This window comes from Spermophilus citellus (assembly GCF_964194105.1).
Source record: "Spermophilus citellus genome assembly, chromosome: 11".
NCBI lineage: Eukaryota > Metazoa > Chordata > Mammalia > Rodentia > Sciuridae > Spermophilus > Spermophilus citellus.
In genome coordinates, this window is record NC_138192.1 from 73,397,739 (window position 1) to 73,415,065 (window position 17,327).

At 33.1% G+C, this 17,327-nt stretch overlaps 1 protein-coding gene across 4 annotated transcripts in view; it reads right to left on the minus strand.

Annotated features, from left to right (window-relative positions):
- FASTKD1 (FAST kinase domains 1) overlaps positions 1–17,327 on the minus strand; it is a 40,069-nt gene that overhangs the window by 15,237 nt on the left and 7,505 nt on the right. For 2 of the 4 annotated variants that reach the window (XM_081261390.1, XM_081261393.1), the window contains exons 4-10: positions 13,778–13,906; positions 10,648–11,046; positions 7,489–7,599; positions 6,812–6,892; positions 4,909–5,040; positions 1,909–2,395; positions 459–573 (exon numbers count right to left, since the gene is read on the minus strand). In XM_081261390.1, the coding sequence (XP_081117516.1) occupies positions 459–573; positions 1,909–2,395; positions 4,909–5,040; positions 6,812–6,892; positions 7,489–7,599; positions 10,648–11,046; positions 13,778–13,906 (1,454 nt within the window). The remainder of the gene's footprint in view (positions 1–458; positions 574–1,908; positions 2,396–4,908; positions 5,041–6,811; positions 6,893–7,488; positions 7,600–10,647; positions 11,047–13,777; positions 13,907–17,327) is intronic. The other 2 variants (XM_081261392.1, XM_081261391.1) reach the window with 2 other exon arrangements.

Here is a 17,327-nt window from a genome sequence, read left to right on the forward strand (position 1 = left end):
GAGCAACTGGGGAGATTTAAATGTGGACTATATATTAGATATTTGGGAACTATTAATAAGTTTCTTAGATGTGCTAACAGTATGAAATGTTATTATTCTTAGAAAGCATATAGTACAGTGATTAGGGATAAAAGATCACAATATCTACAACATACTTAGAAATGGCTCCAAAAAAAAGTGAACAAGAGAGAAAAACAGATAAGGCACATATGATAAAATGGTAACATTACTAAATCTACACATTGAGTATAGGTGTTCCTTATTCAATTCTTTTAATTTTTAATACAGGTTTGACATTTTTCATGATGAAAGTTTCAAAAAGGGATATAAAACATGTTTAGGTACAGAATTCATGACTATCTATGCTTATCCTACAATGAGGGACACCTCTAAGCTCATACTTAGCTCAAGTATCCTCTGATCTACTCATTCAATGCATTACCAAACAATATACCCACCTAAGTGAGAATTAAGGCATTGCATGCATGTCCCCAAAAATTCATTCCTTTGAGGTGGATCATAGTTCAAAATGCTGAATGGAAGAATAATAGCAAGAATTGAAAAAGGATGGATCTGTATAAATAGAACAAATATTTTACAGTTAAACTCCAGTAAACTGAAAGAAAATATTAACCTAATTATTATTTTTTAAACATTTTTTCAGTTGTAGATGGACCCCTTTATTTTATTTATTTATTTACCTATTTATTTATATGTGGTGTTGAGGATTGAACCCAGTGCCTCATACATGCCAGGCAAGCACTCTACCACTGAGCTATAGCCCCTAATTATTATTTTAAGTCAACTTTTTCCTAACATGACTATAGTTAAATGATAGATGTTATCACTCTGCTTATTAATTTTTCTATGCTGCTATAAACTTATTTAACTTATGACTAATTATTATTAATAATTCCAAAAGTGCTAATGCAGAAAAAAATAGACAATCTACAAATTGATTTCACTTAGTTGTAAAACTCTAATACAGATCCCACTACTAATTAAAATAGTAAACAGAATCACTAATTTCCATATCAGTGCATTTTACAGAATCATCATATAAATAAATAAGTTTCTTAATTTGTAATCATCAACATACTGTTTTCATTTATTCTTTTTTAAAATTTCATTATTCACTCACTCATCCAATACTTAATAACTGTTAACGGCACTAAGCTAAACAAATAAGACTTTTATTTTCATTTGTTGAGAAATACTGTCATCTAAGTAAAGGCCTTATCCTGATTTTATATATATATATACTGTATATACAATAGTGATTATATAAGTGAGATTCTTCTCACATAATCCACAAAGCATCATTTTACAGGTTAATTTCAGAAATAAACCTGTGATAAGATACACTGACAGGGCCAGGGTTGTAGCTCAGTGCTAAAGCACTTATCTTGCATGTGTGAAGAACAGGGTTTGATCCTCAGCGCCACATAAAAATAAAGTATTGTGCCCATCTACAACTCAAAATATTTTTTTAAAAAGATGCACTGACAATTGAAGAATACTGATGTCAGTGTATATCTTATAATTTTCTAAGTTTTCACACTTATCATGCACTTTTGAACACAAATATTTTAAAACAATAAAAGTAATACCATAGGATTATAAAAAAAGAAAAAGGAAAAACAAAAATTCTTCATCCTCTACTACCTTAATACACTCAATGTCATTTTAAGTGTTTCTTTCTAGTCAAAGAATTCTGATTACTGATCTTAACAATACTGTAAGGAAGCAAAGAATGCCACTGATCTCCCCAAATCTGGAGGCAGTGGCTTTAAAGGGAGAAGAACAAATTATTGAACCAGAAACCATAGATTAATTTTTAACCTTTAAATTCTAATCCAAGTTCTCAAAGTATTTATGTTATACTAAAGTATAACATTTAAATTTCACCTTTTCAATCTGCTCAATAACCACTGAGGCTATCTTATCAAGTAGCAAAGTACTGAGGTAGTTAGTTCTAGATATAAAAGATGCAATCTTTGAAACGTTCATACAATTCATTCCATCCATCAAACGATGTAAAGCTGCAATTGTTTCTTCAACAAGAGATTCACGAAACCAGTCTTCTTTTAAAGATTTAACTTCCTCCCATAACAGATCTAAATTGTTGCTTTGTTGTAATCTCTGATGACTGTAGTGATCTAACTTTTGAAGTAGTTTCAGTTGTTTCCCAGTAATGCTACTCATATGCATGTGATCATACTGAATCCATCTTAAAACAGATGTGGCAAAATCATTCAAGCCATATAGGTTACACTGTGGTAAAACTGCTTCAATTCGGGATACTGATGCTTCATCTAGGTGAGGAGAAGGAAGCATGGAAATAGCATAGACCAGGATGGAAATCTCACTCGGTATGACACTAACTTTCAAATAACTATAAAAGAAGGGGTGGGGATGAAAAGAACAAAATTAATACATCAGCAACCAGCAAAACCAAAATATATATTTATTAAAAGTGAATATATCATTATTATTATAATCAACATATGAGGTAAGCTTAAAATGGGAGCTAATTTAAGAATATTTAGATACTTTAAAAATGACAAGTTGCAAAGGGTAACTGAGAAGAACCTAAGATGTCCCAAAGCATGCTCCCAGTTTTTTATGCAAAAATAAAACCACAGACCCTGCCAAACAGAAGGTCAGTGTCAGAATAATGTTTCCAGTGCTGTTGCTAGAGGAAGAATTTGGGCTCAGTTTCTGATATGACCTGTCAGGAACTGCTATGACCTCGTATAGGCCTTGGCACAAAGTAATCATTCAATATTACTTCCCTTTCATTTCAGTTATATAGGAAGTCCAACCACAACACACACACACACACACACACACACACACACACACACACACACCATACAACATCCTTTCCCAAAATCTCCATGCTGAACAGTCTACCAAGGGGACATCAATTGTTAAACTATAAATAAAAAAAATCTGGGAGCTTTTAAAAAATCTTCAGATTTAGAAGTAGAAGAAGGGATAATCCAATCTAAGTTAAAAAAACTGAGTTGCTTTTTAAAATATTAATTTAGCACAGATAAACAAACACAAGGAATGCAGGCAACATAGCAAGACCATGTTTCAAAAAATAATAAATAAACAAATCCAAATACCACAAAAAACAAACAAAAAAACCACTAAGATTTACACACTCCAGATAAAAAATAAATCATACTGCATAATTTTGTTTATATAAAAATATAAAGGCAAAACTAATCACACACAGCTAGAAATAGAAACAGCAGTTAACCCCGGAGATAGGTACAAAGCAATAAGATGAGGGATATGTACATTTTTATGTAGATTATACTTCATTAAGTTAAAAAATAACAAACATAGCTGGGCATGGTAGCTCAAACCTATATTCCCATCAATTTAGGAAACTGAGGCAGGAGGAAAGCAAATTCAAGGACAGTCTCAGCAACTTAGTGAGGTCCTCAGCAATTTAGGGAGACCCTGTCTCAAAATAAAAAATAAAAAGCTGAGCATGTGGCTCAGTGGTAAAGCATCCCTGGTTCAGTTCTCAGTACCAAAATAAACCTCAACCAGATGTTATTTCAATACAAGAACTCTCAAGTTTTCTGAGCTGTTTCAGGAACTCTTTATATAAGCATTTATATTAATTGAATTAGACTTCATTCCCTCTAATACCAACTTGAAATTGTCTATACTGAAGTGAAGGGAGGTAATTCTAAATCATGAAGCACCTACAATTTTGTATAAATTCTCCCCAAATTTTAAATTACTCAATGACTCAAAAATAGTTTTTGAGCAGGGTATGGTGTTATACACCTATAATCAATCCCCAACTATTTGGGAGTTGAAGATAGGAGAACCATTATTTCTAGGCCAGGCTGGGAAACATACTAAGACTCTATCTCAAAAAAAAAAAAAAAAAAAGGGGGGGAAGAAAAACATATATTTTTGTAGAGTGGGGGGACAGCTCAGTGGAAATCACTTATGTTGCAAGCAGGAGACCCTGAGTTTGATGGCTAGAACTAAAACAATAAATAAATGAGAAAAAACTTTTTTGGGGAAGTGGGTACCAAGGATTGAACTTGGGACACTCAACCACTGAATCACATCACAGCCCTATTTTGTATTTTATTTAGAGATAGGGTCTCACTGAGTTGGTTAGTGCCTCCCCATTGCTGAAGCTGGCTTTGAACTCTCAATCCTCCTGTTTTGGCCTCACGAGCCGCTAGGGTTACAGGCGTGCTCCACTGTACCCAGCAAGAAAGAAGAGACATTTTTGATAAAATTTTAAACTATAGAGATATATAAGGTACTCTCACTACTCAGATTCTATATTAAACACAGAAAGGGTAAAGAAACAATAACCATGGATGTAATCATTTAAATAAGAAAGCTATTTCTTCAAGAAAAGGGTGAACTCTTATACCTAACATGTTAAATTCTCATCTGAAAAAAAAAAAGGTCAATCCTTATTTCTCAGTTCAAATTCTTTTGAATCATAATAACATATCACTTTATAACAATAAAAATCATTTTCAATATATGTCAATGTTTTGATTACAGTATATAATCCCATGCTTCATCTTTTAGAAATCAATATGAGAAATCAAATTAGTAGTGATAAATGGAGGGGAAAAGATTGATTTGGCCTGAACCTCATTCCAGTAATTATTCTCATCTTTAAAATAACTTTTTCCCTTTTATGCTACTAGGGTTTTGATCCTAGGTCCTCAATTATGCTGGGCAAGCATTCTACCGTTGAGCTACACCCCCAGATCTTAACATTTTTAATAACAAACTCCTCAATTTCCCCTCCAAAAAGTCTAGTAATTCTGTACATAATTAAGCAATTCAAATATTGCAGACAGATTACAAAACGAAACACTGAACAAATTCATATTTTAATCTTACCTAAGCAGCAATTCTCTGAGTTTCACAAAAAGTGCTTTACTTTGAAAATGTAGAAAAATTAATGCCTGAGTTATCTTCAGTAACTCTACTGGTTTATAGTTATCCAAATGTTTATGCAAAACTGAAGCAATTCTAAAAAGAATGACAGAACATATATTACAACCATTTTACTCATTGATTTATGAAACACTGTGCAGTTTTCATGCCAGATACTCTGCTCTGTACTGGAGGAACAGCAGTGAATGAGACAAGATTTTCTGTTTTTACAGAACTATCTCAAGATGGCAATAGAAATATGTAAACAATTATAATTAAGAGTCAGGTGTGAGCCATGCCTATAATCCTAGCAGCTGGGGAGGCTGAGGCAGGAAGATCTCAAATTCAAATCCAGTCTCAACAACTTAGTAAGGTCCTAAGCAACTTAGTGAGACCCTGTCTCTAAATAAAGTATAAAAAAGGGCTGGGGATGTGACTCAGTGGTTAAGTACCCCTTGGTTCAATCCAAGTTACCGAAAAAAAAAAAAAGTCAGGTGGTGTGGTGCACATCTGTAATCTCAGCAACTCAGGAGGCTAAGATGAAAAGATTAGCAAGTTCAAGGCCAGCCTTGGCACATTAGTAAGAACCTGTCTCAAAATAAAAAATAAAAAGGACAAGGGGCCGGATGCAGTGGTGCACACCTGTAATCCCAGCAGCTCAGGAGTCTGATTCAAGAGGATCCAGAGTTCAAAGCCTACCTCAGCAAAAGTGAGGCGCTAAGCAACTCAGTGAGGCCCTGTCTCTAAATAAAATATAAAACAGGGCTGGGGATGTGGCTCAGTGGTCAAGTGCCCCTGAGTTTAATCGCTGGTACCAAAAAAAAAAAACAAAAAAAAAAGAACTAGGGATGAGCTTAGTGGTAAAACACCCCTGGGTTCAATCCCCGGTACAAGAAAGCGGAGAGGGAGGGAGGGAGGGAGGGAGGGAGGAAGGAAGGAAGGAAGGAAGGAAGGAAGGAAGGAAGGAAGGAAGAAAAAGAGGGAAAAAATGTAAATAATTAAAATTAGACAATCAATGAAGCATGAAAGAAATAATATTCAACTATGAATAGTAAAAAGCTAGAAAAGTATAGTTTTACTTCCTAAATAATTAAAAAAAAATTTTCACAGAACAGGACTACAAATTCTACATCTGCCTCATAACAAAATCTTTACCAAATTAATAACAATTGACAAAAGTGATTTAATTGTCTTCCTTAAATCTACTGGCCCTCAGAGATGCTTAAGAACAATGGAATCCCAGCACTACCACCACACACAAAAAAATGGGAGCCATGGGGGTAGGAATAATAGGAGAATGAATCTAATATTATGACCCTATGTGCATATATGATTACATGACTATGTAACTCTACATCATGTACAACCAGACGAATGAGAAATTATACTCCATTTGTGTATGATGGGCCAAAATGCATTCCACTGTCATGTATAATTAGAACAAAAAAATATGGGCTGGGGATGTGGCTCAAGCGGTAGCGCGCTCGCCTGGCATGCGTGCGGCCCGGGTTCGATCCTCAGCACCACATACCAACAAAGATGTTGTGTCTGCCGAGAACTAAAAAATAAATATTAAAAAATTCTTTCTCTCTCTCTCTCTCTCTTTAAAAAAAAAAATATATATATATATAATATATATATATAATATATATATAATATATATATATTTTATATATATATATATTATATATATATATATTTGGGAAATGCTAAGAGGTAACTAGAAGAAATATCAAAAGAAATGCACATATGATAGATAATGAAAATTAAGCATACATAATTTTAAAATATATTTTTTCCTTCAATTTCAAGTTATCAAAAAAGCCAGAATATACGGGGCTGGGATTGTGGCTCAGTGGTAGAGTACCTGCCTAGCACGGGTGGGACCCAGGTTCGATCCTCAGCACCACATAAAAATAAAAGGGCGTTGTGTTGTGTCCATCTACACCTAAAAAATAAGTAAATAAATTAAAAAAAAAAAAGCCAGAATATGGTATTATTTTTTCAAGGTAACACTGTAGTATAGATGGATGTTAACTGTTCTCTTGAATAGTAGGTTCCTTGCTCTGTGCTCTCCACTTGTGTGGATTATGATACTTTGCTCTAATAGAACAGCAGCAGTAAATGAAATGAAAGATGATATAAAATTTTTTGTTACCTCTATTGTGAAAAAGAAACAAGAACAAAAGCAATGCCTTAAGTGCTGACTCCTTATTTCTTCAAAACAATTATTATAAAAAACAATTATTTTACTCAATTCTTTTACTACTTATGGGGCTGGGGCTGTAGCTCAATGGCACAGCACTTTCCTAGCATGTGTCAGGCACTGGGTTCAATTCTTAGCACCACATATAAACGAAACAAAATAAAGGCACGCAGTTCCTCTACAACTACAAAAAAAAAAAAAAAAAAAAAAAAAAAAAAAACAAATTTAAAAATAAAATAAAGGCATTCTGTCCATATACAACTACAAAAAAAATTTTTGGAAAAAAAAAGGCTACTTCTGAATGACAACTAAACACCAGGACTTTCAGTAAAGATTACTTTTTAATCAAATGTGAATTTCTGCTTTCCATATCTTCCATTGCTTTCACCACTGCTAAGGCTTGCTGGCTGGTGAGCTCCTCTGATATCAATAACATGGTTGATTTAAGTCTAAAAACAAAGAAAAATATTTTTACAATTAAAAACTGATAATTAACCTAATATTTTTTATTTTCTTTCTTTTTTTTTTTCAGAATTGGGGATTAAACCCAGGGGTGATTTACCACTGAGCTACATTTTCAGTCCTTTTTATTTTTCATTTTGAGACAGGGTCTCACTAATTGCTAAGTTGCTTAGAGCCTTGCTAAGTTTCTAAGGCTGGCCTTGAACTTGTGATCCTCCTGCCTCAGCCTCCCCAGCTGTTGGGATTATAGGTATACGCAACCATGCCTGGCTAACTTGTAATTTTTTTTAAATAAAAGGCTGTGAGCCAGGTGCACACCTGTAATCTCAGAAGCTAGGGAGGCTGAGGCAGGAGGATCTTGACTTCAAAGCCAGTCTCAGCATCTTAGTTAGGCCCTAAGCAACTAAGTGAGATCCTGTCTGTAAATAAAATATTAAAAAGGGCTGAGGATCTTGCTCAGTGATTGAGTGCTCCTGGGTTCAATCCCCAGTACCAAAAAAAAAAAAAAAAAAAAAAAAAAAAAAAAAAAAAAAAAAAAACCCAGGTTGTGGGTAACAAATAGAAAAGAAATAATATAGATAAAAATTGAATTCCATGTCTAATTCTAATTTTCTGCCCACATACTTGGGGATAATATAAAATATTATTAAATAAGGAAAGATATACTGTTTTCTTCAACAATTAAGGCTTAAGTATAATCTAATCTAAAACTCCCTAAAAATGTATAGATAAGAAGTATTATAATGATTTCAAATAAGATAAGGTTATAATGATTATAAAGCACTATGATTCAGTGAAATTATCTAGTACTAGAGAGCTAAGGTACCAATTGACACTTTTAATAATATTTATTAAATCTAGTGAGATTTTATAACATCTTGTCAGATGTTTAAACTTGCATAAGAACTAACCTGAAAGCCAATTTACCTTCCTATTAACAATAATCTTATATATTAAGCACTAACTGTAACACTACAATCCGAAAATTAACAAAGATGACCTATTTTTTGAAATGTTTTTCAGTTGCAGATTAACACAATACCTTTCTTTCTTTCTTTCTTTATCTAACCCAGTGCCTCACACGTGCTAGGCAAGTACTCTACCACTGAGCCACAACCCCACCCCCAAGATGACCTATTTTGAAACTATCCAAAGTGCTGTGGTAATGAAAGAATCAAGATATAAGTGTCTTATATGCATACATGAACATCCCACAATGATATCTATTCCTCTATAATATGTACTAATACAAAAAAGATAAGTCTTTTGGAGTAGTTTAAAAGATAAATTCAAAAGATGAAATCTGAAATAAATTCAAAAGATGAAATCTGAGGAGAGAAGACTAAATTTTCTATTCATAGCTTCATACTATCCTTTCACCAAAATTATGGAATGCTTCAAACCATCTTCTCCCCAAGGCTTTTCTCAACCACTTCAATCTATGTTTCTCTCACTTCTATCTACCCACAACATTTCCAGTCTACAACACTAATTTTAGCATTTAGTCATAAACCATGTTGTGATGCTCTAATATTAAATATTTCAATTATTTACTTCTAATCCTAGCAACTTTGTACATAATAAAAAAAATATTTTCCTCCTAATTAAAATATAAATTCCTTCAAGCAGAAATCCAGTTAAATCCAACTTTACAACTCTTGTATTTCTTTAGCATGAGTTTTTTTGTTGTTGTTGTTGTTGTTTTGTTTTTTCCTTTTAAGTGCTGGAGATGGAATTCAGAGCTTTGCACATGTTGGGCAAATGCTTTACCACTGAGCAATAGCTCCAGCCCTAAAATCAGACTTTAATATTTGCTTGGTGACAAAAAGATTACAGTAAACATTTTTTAAAATAATTATGTTTCTATATATTTGCAATCTCCTAAGATGTACCCTTAATTTTTAAAATATATTTTTAGTTGTAGATGGACACAATATTTTTAACTTATTTATTTATTTTATGTGGTACTGAGGATTGAACCAAGTGCCTTACAGGTGCTAGGCAAGCAGTCTACCAATGAGCTACAACCACAGCCCCCTTTAATTTTTTTCATATAGTTCAAAAATAAAGGGCTGGGGATGTGGCTCAAGCGGTAGCGCGCTTGCCTGGCATGCGTGCAGCCCGGGTTCGATCCTCAGTACCACATACCAACAAAGATGTTGTGTCCGCCGAGAACTAAAAAATAAATATTAAAAAATTCTCTCTCTCTCTCTCTCTCTCCTCTCTCACTCTCTCTTTAAAAAAATAAAATAAAAATAAATAAATAAATAAAAATTTTCTATAAAGTTTTCCTTAACAGAATAATGATGCAGATTCCTCTGTTACACAACTCCTAGAAACCCCCTGCTTAACTGAATCCATTAATCATACTTATCCAAAAGGGCTGTTATTCTAAATATTCCATATGCTTATGCCGGTAAGGGGAATCTTATACCCAAGTGTAAACCCAGTCACATGGCCTAGGAAAGAAGAATCTTATGTACTAGTCATATTTAGCTTATGTATTAATTTCATATTTGCTCATCTTTATATCTCAAATATTTCTCTAAATCAATATCCATCAAAAATGGAAAATTTCAAAAGACATGAGTCAGACCAAATTCACATAGGAAATATGCCAATGTGCTTAATATGTGCTTTTGATGATGAATGCAATGACTACAAGAAACCACAAAAGGGTTCGTTGTTAGATCCACTATAGTTCTAATTTAAATACACTTAATTTGTGCCCATATAAACCCATAAACCCAGTCACCTGGTCTAGGAAGGGAACATAAAATCACTTAGTGTTCTCCCTCAGTTTTTTCTGTGTTGGCCCAGCACCAGCAATTTATTGGCTCCCTTTTAGAACATACCAGTAGATTAAGAGTTGGAGATATAAATAAGGATAAAGAATCAAGAAGCAGATCACAACAGATTATTTCCCCTTCATGGTTTAATTGGGTAATTTTTGTGCCAGAGGGCCAAGGAGACCTAAGCTTGAAGACTCCATATATTCCCAAGAAGAAAAGTAAAGCATATGACATTAAACTCACTGTTTCTTTTCTTCAGGTCCTGCCACTGGTCCCAATGCAACAAACAATTTCACAAAGCTTGCAGGGTTATCAAAGAGAGGAATCATCTCAGTTAGCCTCTTTTTAGCCACTATAACAAATTCAAAACTATAAAACTGTAGGAACTGATATCCATCAAATATTTTACTGATGGAATCCAAATCAAGGTGGTTCATGTTATCTAAAAACACTTTATTACACCTCTCTAATAGAGGGTAATATCTAAATTTAACATTTTGAAGAAATTGTACTATTCTTTTTGCAATGTCGACCTCAGGAGAACTCATGTTGTCAAAAAGAAGCTCTGTTTTATTCACTAATTGTTCTTGAAAATGTTGTGATATTAAAGAAGATATGTTGACCATCAAGACACACAAGGACCTGAAGAAGGAAAAAGACAAATTTTTACATTACTGAAGAAAACAAACAAAACTAAATGATTAGATGTGGAAAGAAATTGGCAAAAATGTTGTTGCGTACTTTAAATTTTTTCATTTAAATATTAAAGGGAGTTGAATTCAGATCTCCCAGTAATCACTTATAGAGAAAAAAAAACATTCAAATTAATATTTTTCATGGAATATATAAAATACCTTGTTCTGTAGATAAAACTAAAACTACTTTGTTGGAAAATATTTTTACTCAGAAATCACTTTGGACCAACAGCTCATGAATGTTATCCTACAAGTCTCATTTTGTATTTGTGTGGTACTAGGGATTAGACCCAGGCCCTTGAGTATGCTAAATAAGTGCTCTACCACTGAGCTACATCCCGAGTCATTTTTTCTGTTTGTTCATTTGTTTTGAGACAGGGTCTCAATGAGTTCCCCAGGCTGGCCTTGAACTTGTAATCCTCCTGCTTTAGCCTCCTGAGTAGCTAGGATTACAAGGTACAGTGTGACACTACTCTTGACTTCATTTTGTATTTTCAGAAGTTGACTTTTTGCTACTCTTTCCTGTGTATCTATGTAATTTATTAATAAACTCCTGGAAAATATTTCTTACTACTGAATGATTTGAATAATTTCATGTTTTTTAGCGTTTCGGGCTAGATTGTTATTAATATACAATCATAAGACAATACTAAAGAGGAAGGAGACTTTTAATATTTCTTCACATAACAAATACTTAAGGAGTGGGGGCTAAGGATTTTGCTTAGTGGTAGAACACTTGCCTACGTGCACAGGGCCTTGAGTTTGACCCTTACCACTGTAAAATACAAATAAAAAATAAACTAACAAATACATAAGGAACATTAGTCACATGTCTAGGCACTATGGGACACATCAAGATTAATGTATGGCATTTGCTTTCAACAGACTATTCTTACATAATATAAAAATCAGAAAACTACAAATACAAGGATATATTATAATGAATAAAGTATGCAAAATAAAAAAGACATTAAAAAAACTATTGGGGATGACAATTAGAAAACAGTCTATAAGAAAGACAAAAATCTAAAACTAAAACCATCTCAATCATTAGGAAAGTGGGGGCTGACTTCTTTTGTTTCCAATTTTCTTTAATCCTTTAAATCGAATAAATTAATATGGAAAAAAACTCCAGTTATACATACTTTGGCTTCAGTTACAATATTTAATATTAACAGTAATTAGCATTAATAATTAACCTAACATTGCCATTTAAATAAACCTCCTGAAATAATTTTTTTCAAACATGTAAGAACAAATAGTTAAAAGAAAAAATTAGACTCTATTCAGAAGCAGTACAATTCTCTAGAATCAGAAATCCTAGGTTCAAATCTTGGTCCCCCCATTTACTAGCTGAGAGACCTTGGGTCTCTTATTCTCTTACTTATCCTCATAAAGTCTTCATTTCTGATATAGCAAATGAAGGATGCCTGGGGATTAAATGAAACAGATACTTATATTCAAATTTTTTCCCTTCTTTCAGTTCTAGGTCACTGCTGTCACTTCAGATCCTTACTATAGCATTCAAAGCCATCCCTTATCTGTCCTAAATATCTTCCCAGTCTTTAATTAGCTTTGATTCTCGGTCCTCTTTCTAATTCCACTTCTTATTATACTGAAGACCATAATTGATATGACAGTAATATTATCAATGTATATTAACCCTACTCACCCAATAGTCATAATTTTTTACTGAGATTTGCATTACTGTTATGTTAAATTTTTTTCTTACAATTTCAGCATTTCATAACATCAGAGATAGCCTAACCAGAGCAGATACTTAGAAAGCCAGGCTCAAAATATACCTTCTACTAGCTTAATAAGATAGTTAAATTTCCACTTTTAGTGAATTTAGCACCATCATAGAATATACAGTCAATATACAAAGTCATTTGATGTATTTATATATATATTTTTAAAAAATTGGAAAGTGTGGGCTGGGGATGTGGCTCAAGCGGTAGCGCGTTCGCCTGGCATGCGTGCGGCCCGGGTTCGATCCTCAGCACCACGTACAAACAAAGATGTTGTGTCCACCGAAAACTAAAAAATAAATATTAAAATTCTCTCTCTCTCTCTCTCTCTAAAAAAAAAAATTGGAAAGTGAAGTTCAAAAACAATTTCAGTAAAACATGTGATAATGAATCCCATCATTATGTACAACCACAATACACCAATAAAAAATATAGAAAAAAAGAATAAATAAATAAAATTTAAAAAATTTCATCTCAAAACATAAATTATTTAGGAACAAATTAAACAAACGATGTAAGATCTCTACATTAAAAAAGATATCGTTCCTAAATAAATAAAAAATCATGTGCTATACAGACATCAGAAGATTTTAATATGACAAATGTTTCTAAACTAATTTACAGATGTAATTCAATCTTTATCAAAATCAAAGCAGACATTTTTATAGAAAGTAACAGGTTAATTCTAACATTTATGAGGTAGGGCTAGGGTTGTGGCTCAGCAGTAGATCTTCACACATCTCAACTTTACATATCTTATCTCTAACCCCCATGCAACACTGAAACATAGATGTTACCATTCTTATTAGATACATGAGGAGAAATTCTAAGAGGTCATGTAAATTAGCCTTATGTCACATAACTAACTGTTTATATCCAAAGCCCAGGATCTTTTTACCACAACAAAAAGCCCATAAATAAATTTACCTTAAGTCCTGTATGGTTTCCAAGTTCCTATTTACAATATCAGCTATTTTTCCCATTAGTGGACTGAAATACAAACGCTGATCTGCTAGGCAAGTGGAAAATGTGGATAGTACTTTAATATCAAACCTACTAAAGGAAATACATAAAGGAGATCATTAGTATTAACTTTTAATTAAAACAATGTAGTCATAAAATAAAAAAGCAACAAAAATACTAATATATTATTAAGTGAATTTTTCTAAAATACTGATTACTTATTATCATAAGAATAACAAATCATACAGCTAAAAGTGTGATATTCTAGAAAGATTTAAAAAGAACAATCACTCAAAATTATTTAAATAACCTTTTTTTTTTTTTTGAGATGACAATTTTCTTTTCTATTTTTTGGTACTGGGGATTAAACCCAGTGGTGCTTTACCACTAAACCACATTTCCAGCCCTTTGTTGTACTCAATTTAGAGACAGGCCCTCGTTGAATTGCTTATGGCCTCACTAAATTGCTGAGTCTGGCTTTGAACTTGAGATCCTCCTGCCTCAGCCTCCCGAGCTGCTGGAATTATAGCATGCACAACTACACCTGGATGAGTTGACAATTTTAACTCAAGTTTGCCTATTAACAAATAAACACTAATACAACAGTTCTGCTTAAAAACTTCATATTTTGACTATAGGAAAAATGACCCAAATTCTTCATCAAATAAATGGTATGACAAAAGCAAAGAAGAATGTCATAAACTTCTATTTTTGTTTTTATTTTTGCAGTGCTGGGGCCTTGCATGGCAAATGTTCTACAACTGAATTACATCCTCAGCCCCTAGATTTAAACATTTTGAATTTACTAAAAGATAACAAAAGAAAATTCATAGCAGCACAATATGCAAGAGCAAAAACTGCAAACAATCTAAACATTCATAAAGAAAGTACAATGGGTAAATCACACATGCCCACAGAATACTACACAATAGCAATAAAGAGATTGCTGAACCATACAACATCATAGATGAATCCTTAAAACATACTGAGCCAATTAAATAAAAGGGTACATACCACAGAATTTCATTTCTATAAAAACAAAACTGATGTTTGATGTTAGAAGTCAAAATCCTTTTGGGGTAGGACGGTGATACTAAAAGAACATAAAGGGAACTTCTGGGGAACTGTTGATGTTTCTTGATCTTTATGTTATTACACAGAAGATATATGCACATTAATCATGCTGTATGTTTACCATTTGTGTAATTTTATACAATATTCTCCAGTAAAAGCTTTACTTGGAAAAAGAGAAAAACTTAACACAGTGTGAACCTTATTTAGAGAGTCACAAGTGGCCAAAAGACGGATCTTCATAGGCCAATCAAGGAAATTTGAACATAGATCAGGTATTAATACCTGAAAAGGAATATTTTTAAGATATTTTGGGTATGTATTTTTAGAGCTTATTTTTCTTTTTTTGTTAATTTGTTTTTAGTTGTAAATGGACACAGTATCTTTATTTTATTTATTTATTTTTATTGGTTGTTCAAAACATTACAAAGCTCATGACATATCATCTTCCATACATTTGATTCAAGTGGGTTATGAACTCCCATTTTTTACCCCAAATACAAGTTGCAGAATCACATCGGTTACACATCCACATTTTTGCACAATACCATATTAATGACTGTTGTATTTTGCTACCTTTCCTATCCCCTACTATCCCCCCTCCCCTTCCCTCTCATTTTCCCTCTCTACCCCATCTGCTATTGTTTAATTCTCTCCCTTGTTTTTTTTTTCCCTTTTCCCCTCACAAACTCTTATATGTAATTTTGTGTAACAATGAGGGTCTCCTTCCATTTCCATACAGTTTCCCTTCTCTCTCCCTTTCTCCCACCCCACTCGTCTCTGTTTAATGTTAGTCTTTTCCTCATGCATGCTAAGTGAAGCTAGCCAATCCTTAAAAAACAAATGCCAAATGTCTTCTTTGATATAAAGAGAGCAACTAAGATCAGAACACGGAAGAAGAGCATGAGGAAAAGATTAATATTTTATTTATTTTTATGTGGTGCTAAGGATCGAATCCAGTGTCTCACATGTTCTAAGCAAGTGCTCTACCACTGAGCTACAACCACAGCGCTAGAGTCTATATTTCTAAGAGACATGTATTTATAGATGAAATAACATTACTAGTGAAAACATACTGAAAGCTGAGTGCAGTAGCACACACCAATTCCAGCAATTTGAGAGGCTGAGGCAGGAGAACTGGAAGTTTGAGGACAGCCTTAGCAATTTAGCAAGATTCTATCTCAAAATTGAAAAACAAAAACAAAAACAAAAACAAAACAGAATTTAAGGGCTAGGGATATAGTTCAGTGGTACAGCACCCCTGGGTTCAATCCCCAGCACCCCAAAAACAAAACAAAAGGTATACTGAAGGGTGGGGAGAGAGCAGGAGGTGATACAGATAAGATTATTTCTGAAGCTAAATAATGAGTACATGAGAGTTCATTATATTAGCCTCCAGTTTTGTAAATGTTTAAGTCATTCAAAAAACTTTACACCAAAAATTCAAATAACTCAATAAATAGGAAAATGAATTAAACAGACACTTCTCAAAAGAAGAAATGTAAATGGCTATCAAATATATGAAGAAATGTTTAACATCAATAGCCATTTGGGAAATGCAAATCAATACTACACTGAGATTTTATCTCACACCAGTAAGAATGACAGTCATCAAGAATACAGATAATAATAAGTGCTGGAGAGGATACAGACAAAAGGAATACAATTACACTGTTGGTGGGACTGTAAATTAGTACAACCACGGTAGAAATCAGTATGGAGGGTCCTCAAAAGAACAGGCATGGAACCACCATATGACCAAACTATACCATGCCTCAGTATTTATCCTGAATAATTCAAGTCATCTTAATACAGTGATATATACATGTACACCCATGTTTATAGCAACACAATTATCAATAAGCAAAACTATGCAACCATCCTAGGTATCCATCAGTGGATGAATAGATAAAGAAAATGTGGTATATATACACAATGGAATTTTATTCAGTCATAAATTAAAATGAAATCATATAATTTGCAGGAAAATGGATAGAAATAAAGACCATCATGTTAAGCAAAATAAGTCAAACTCAAGGTCAAGAGTCATCTGGTTTCTTTCATATGCAATAGTTAAGAGAAGCAAAAGGGAAAAAAAGGTAAAGGTGGATCACCTAAAAATCAAAGGGAGATCAATAGAGGAAAGGGACTAAAGAATGGGAGCAGGAAGGTGCTGAGGAATGATATTGGCCAAATTATACTGTTATATTGTGTGCATGTACAAATATGTAACAGCAAAACCCATCATTATGTACAACTAGAATGCACCAATTTTAAAAAAAGTGAATAAATAAATCATCCATAATAGTTTTTATTTTTTCCACTTCTGGCTTTAAATATGTTAAGTGTCCTTGCCATGATCTATCATATAGTGCTAAACCAGAATAATCTATCCCATTTGAATTATTACATATTGTATTTATAAAATACAAATCCATAGATA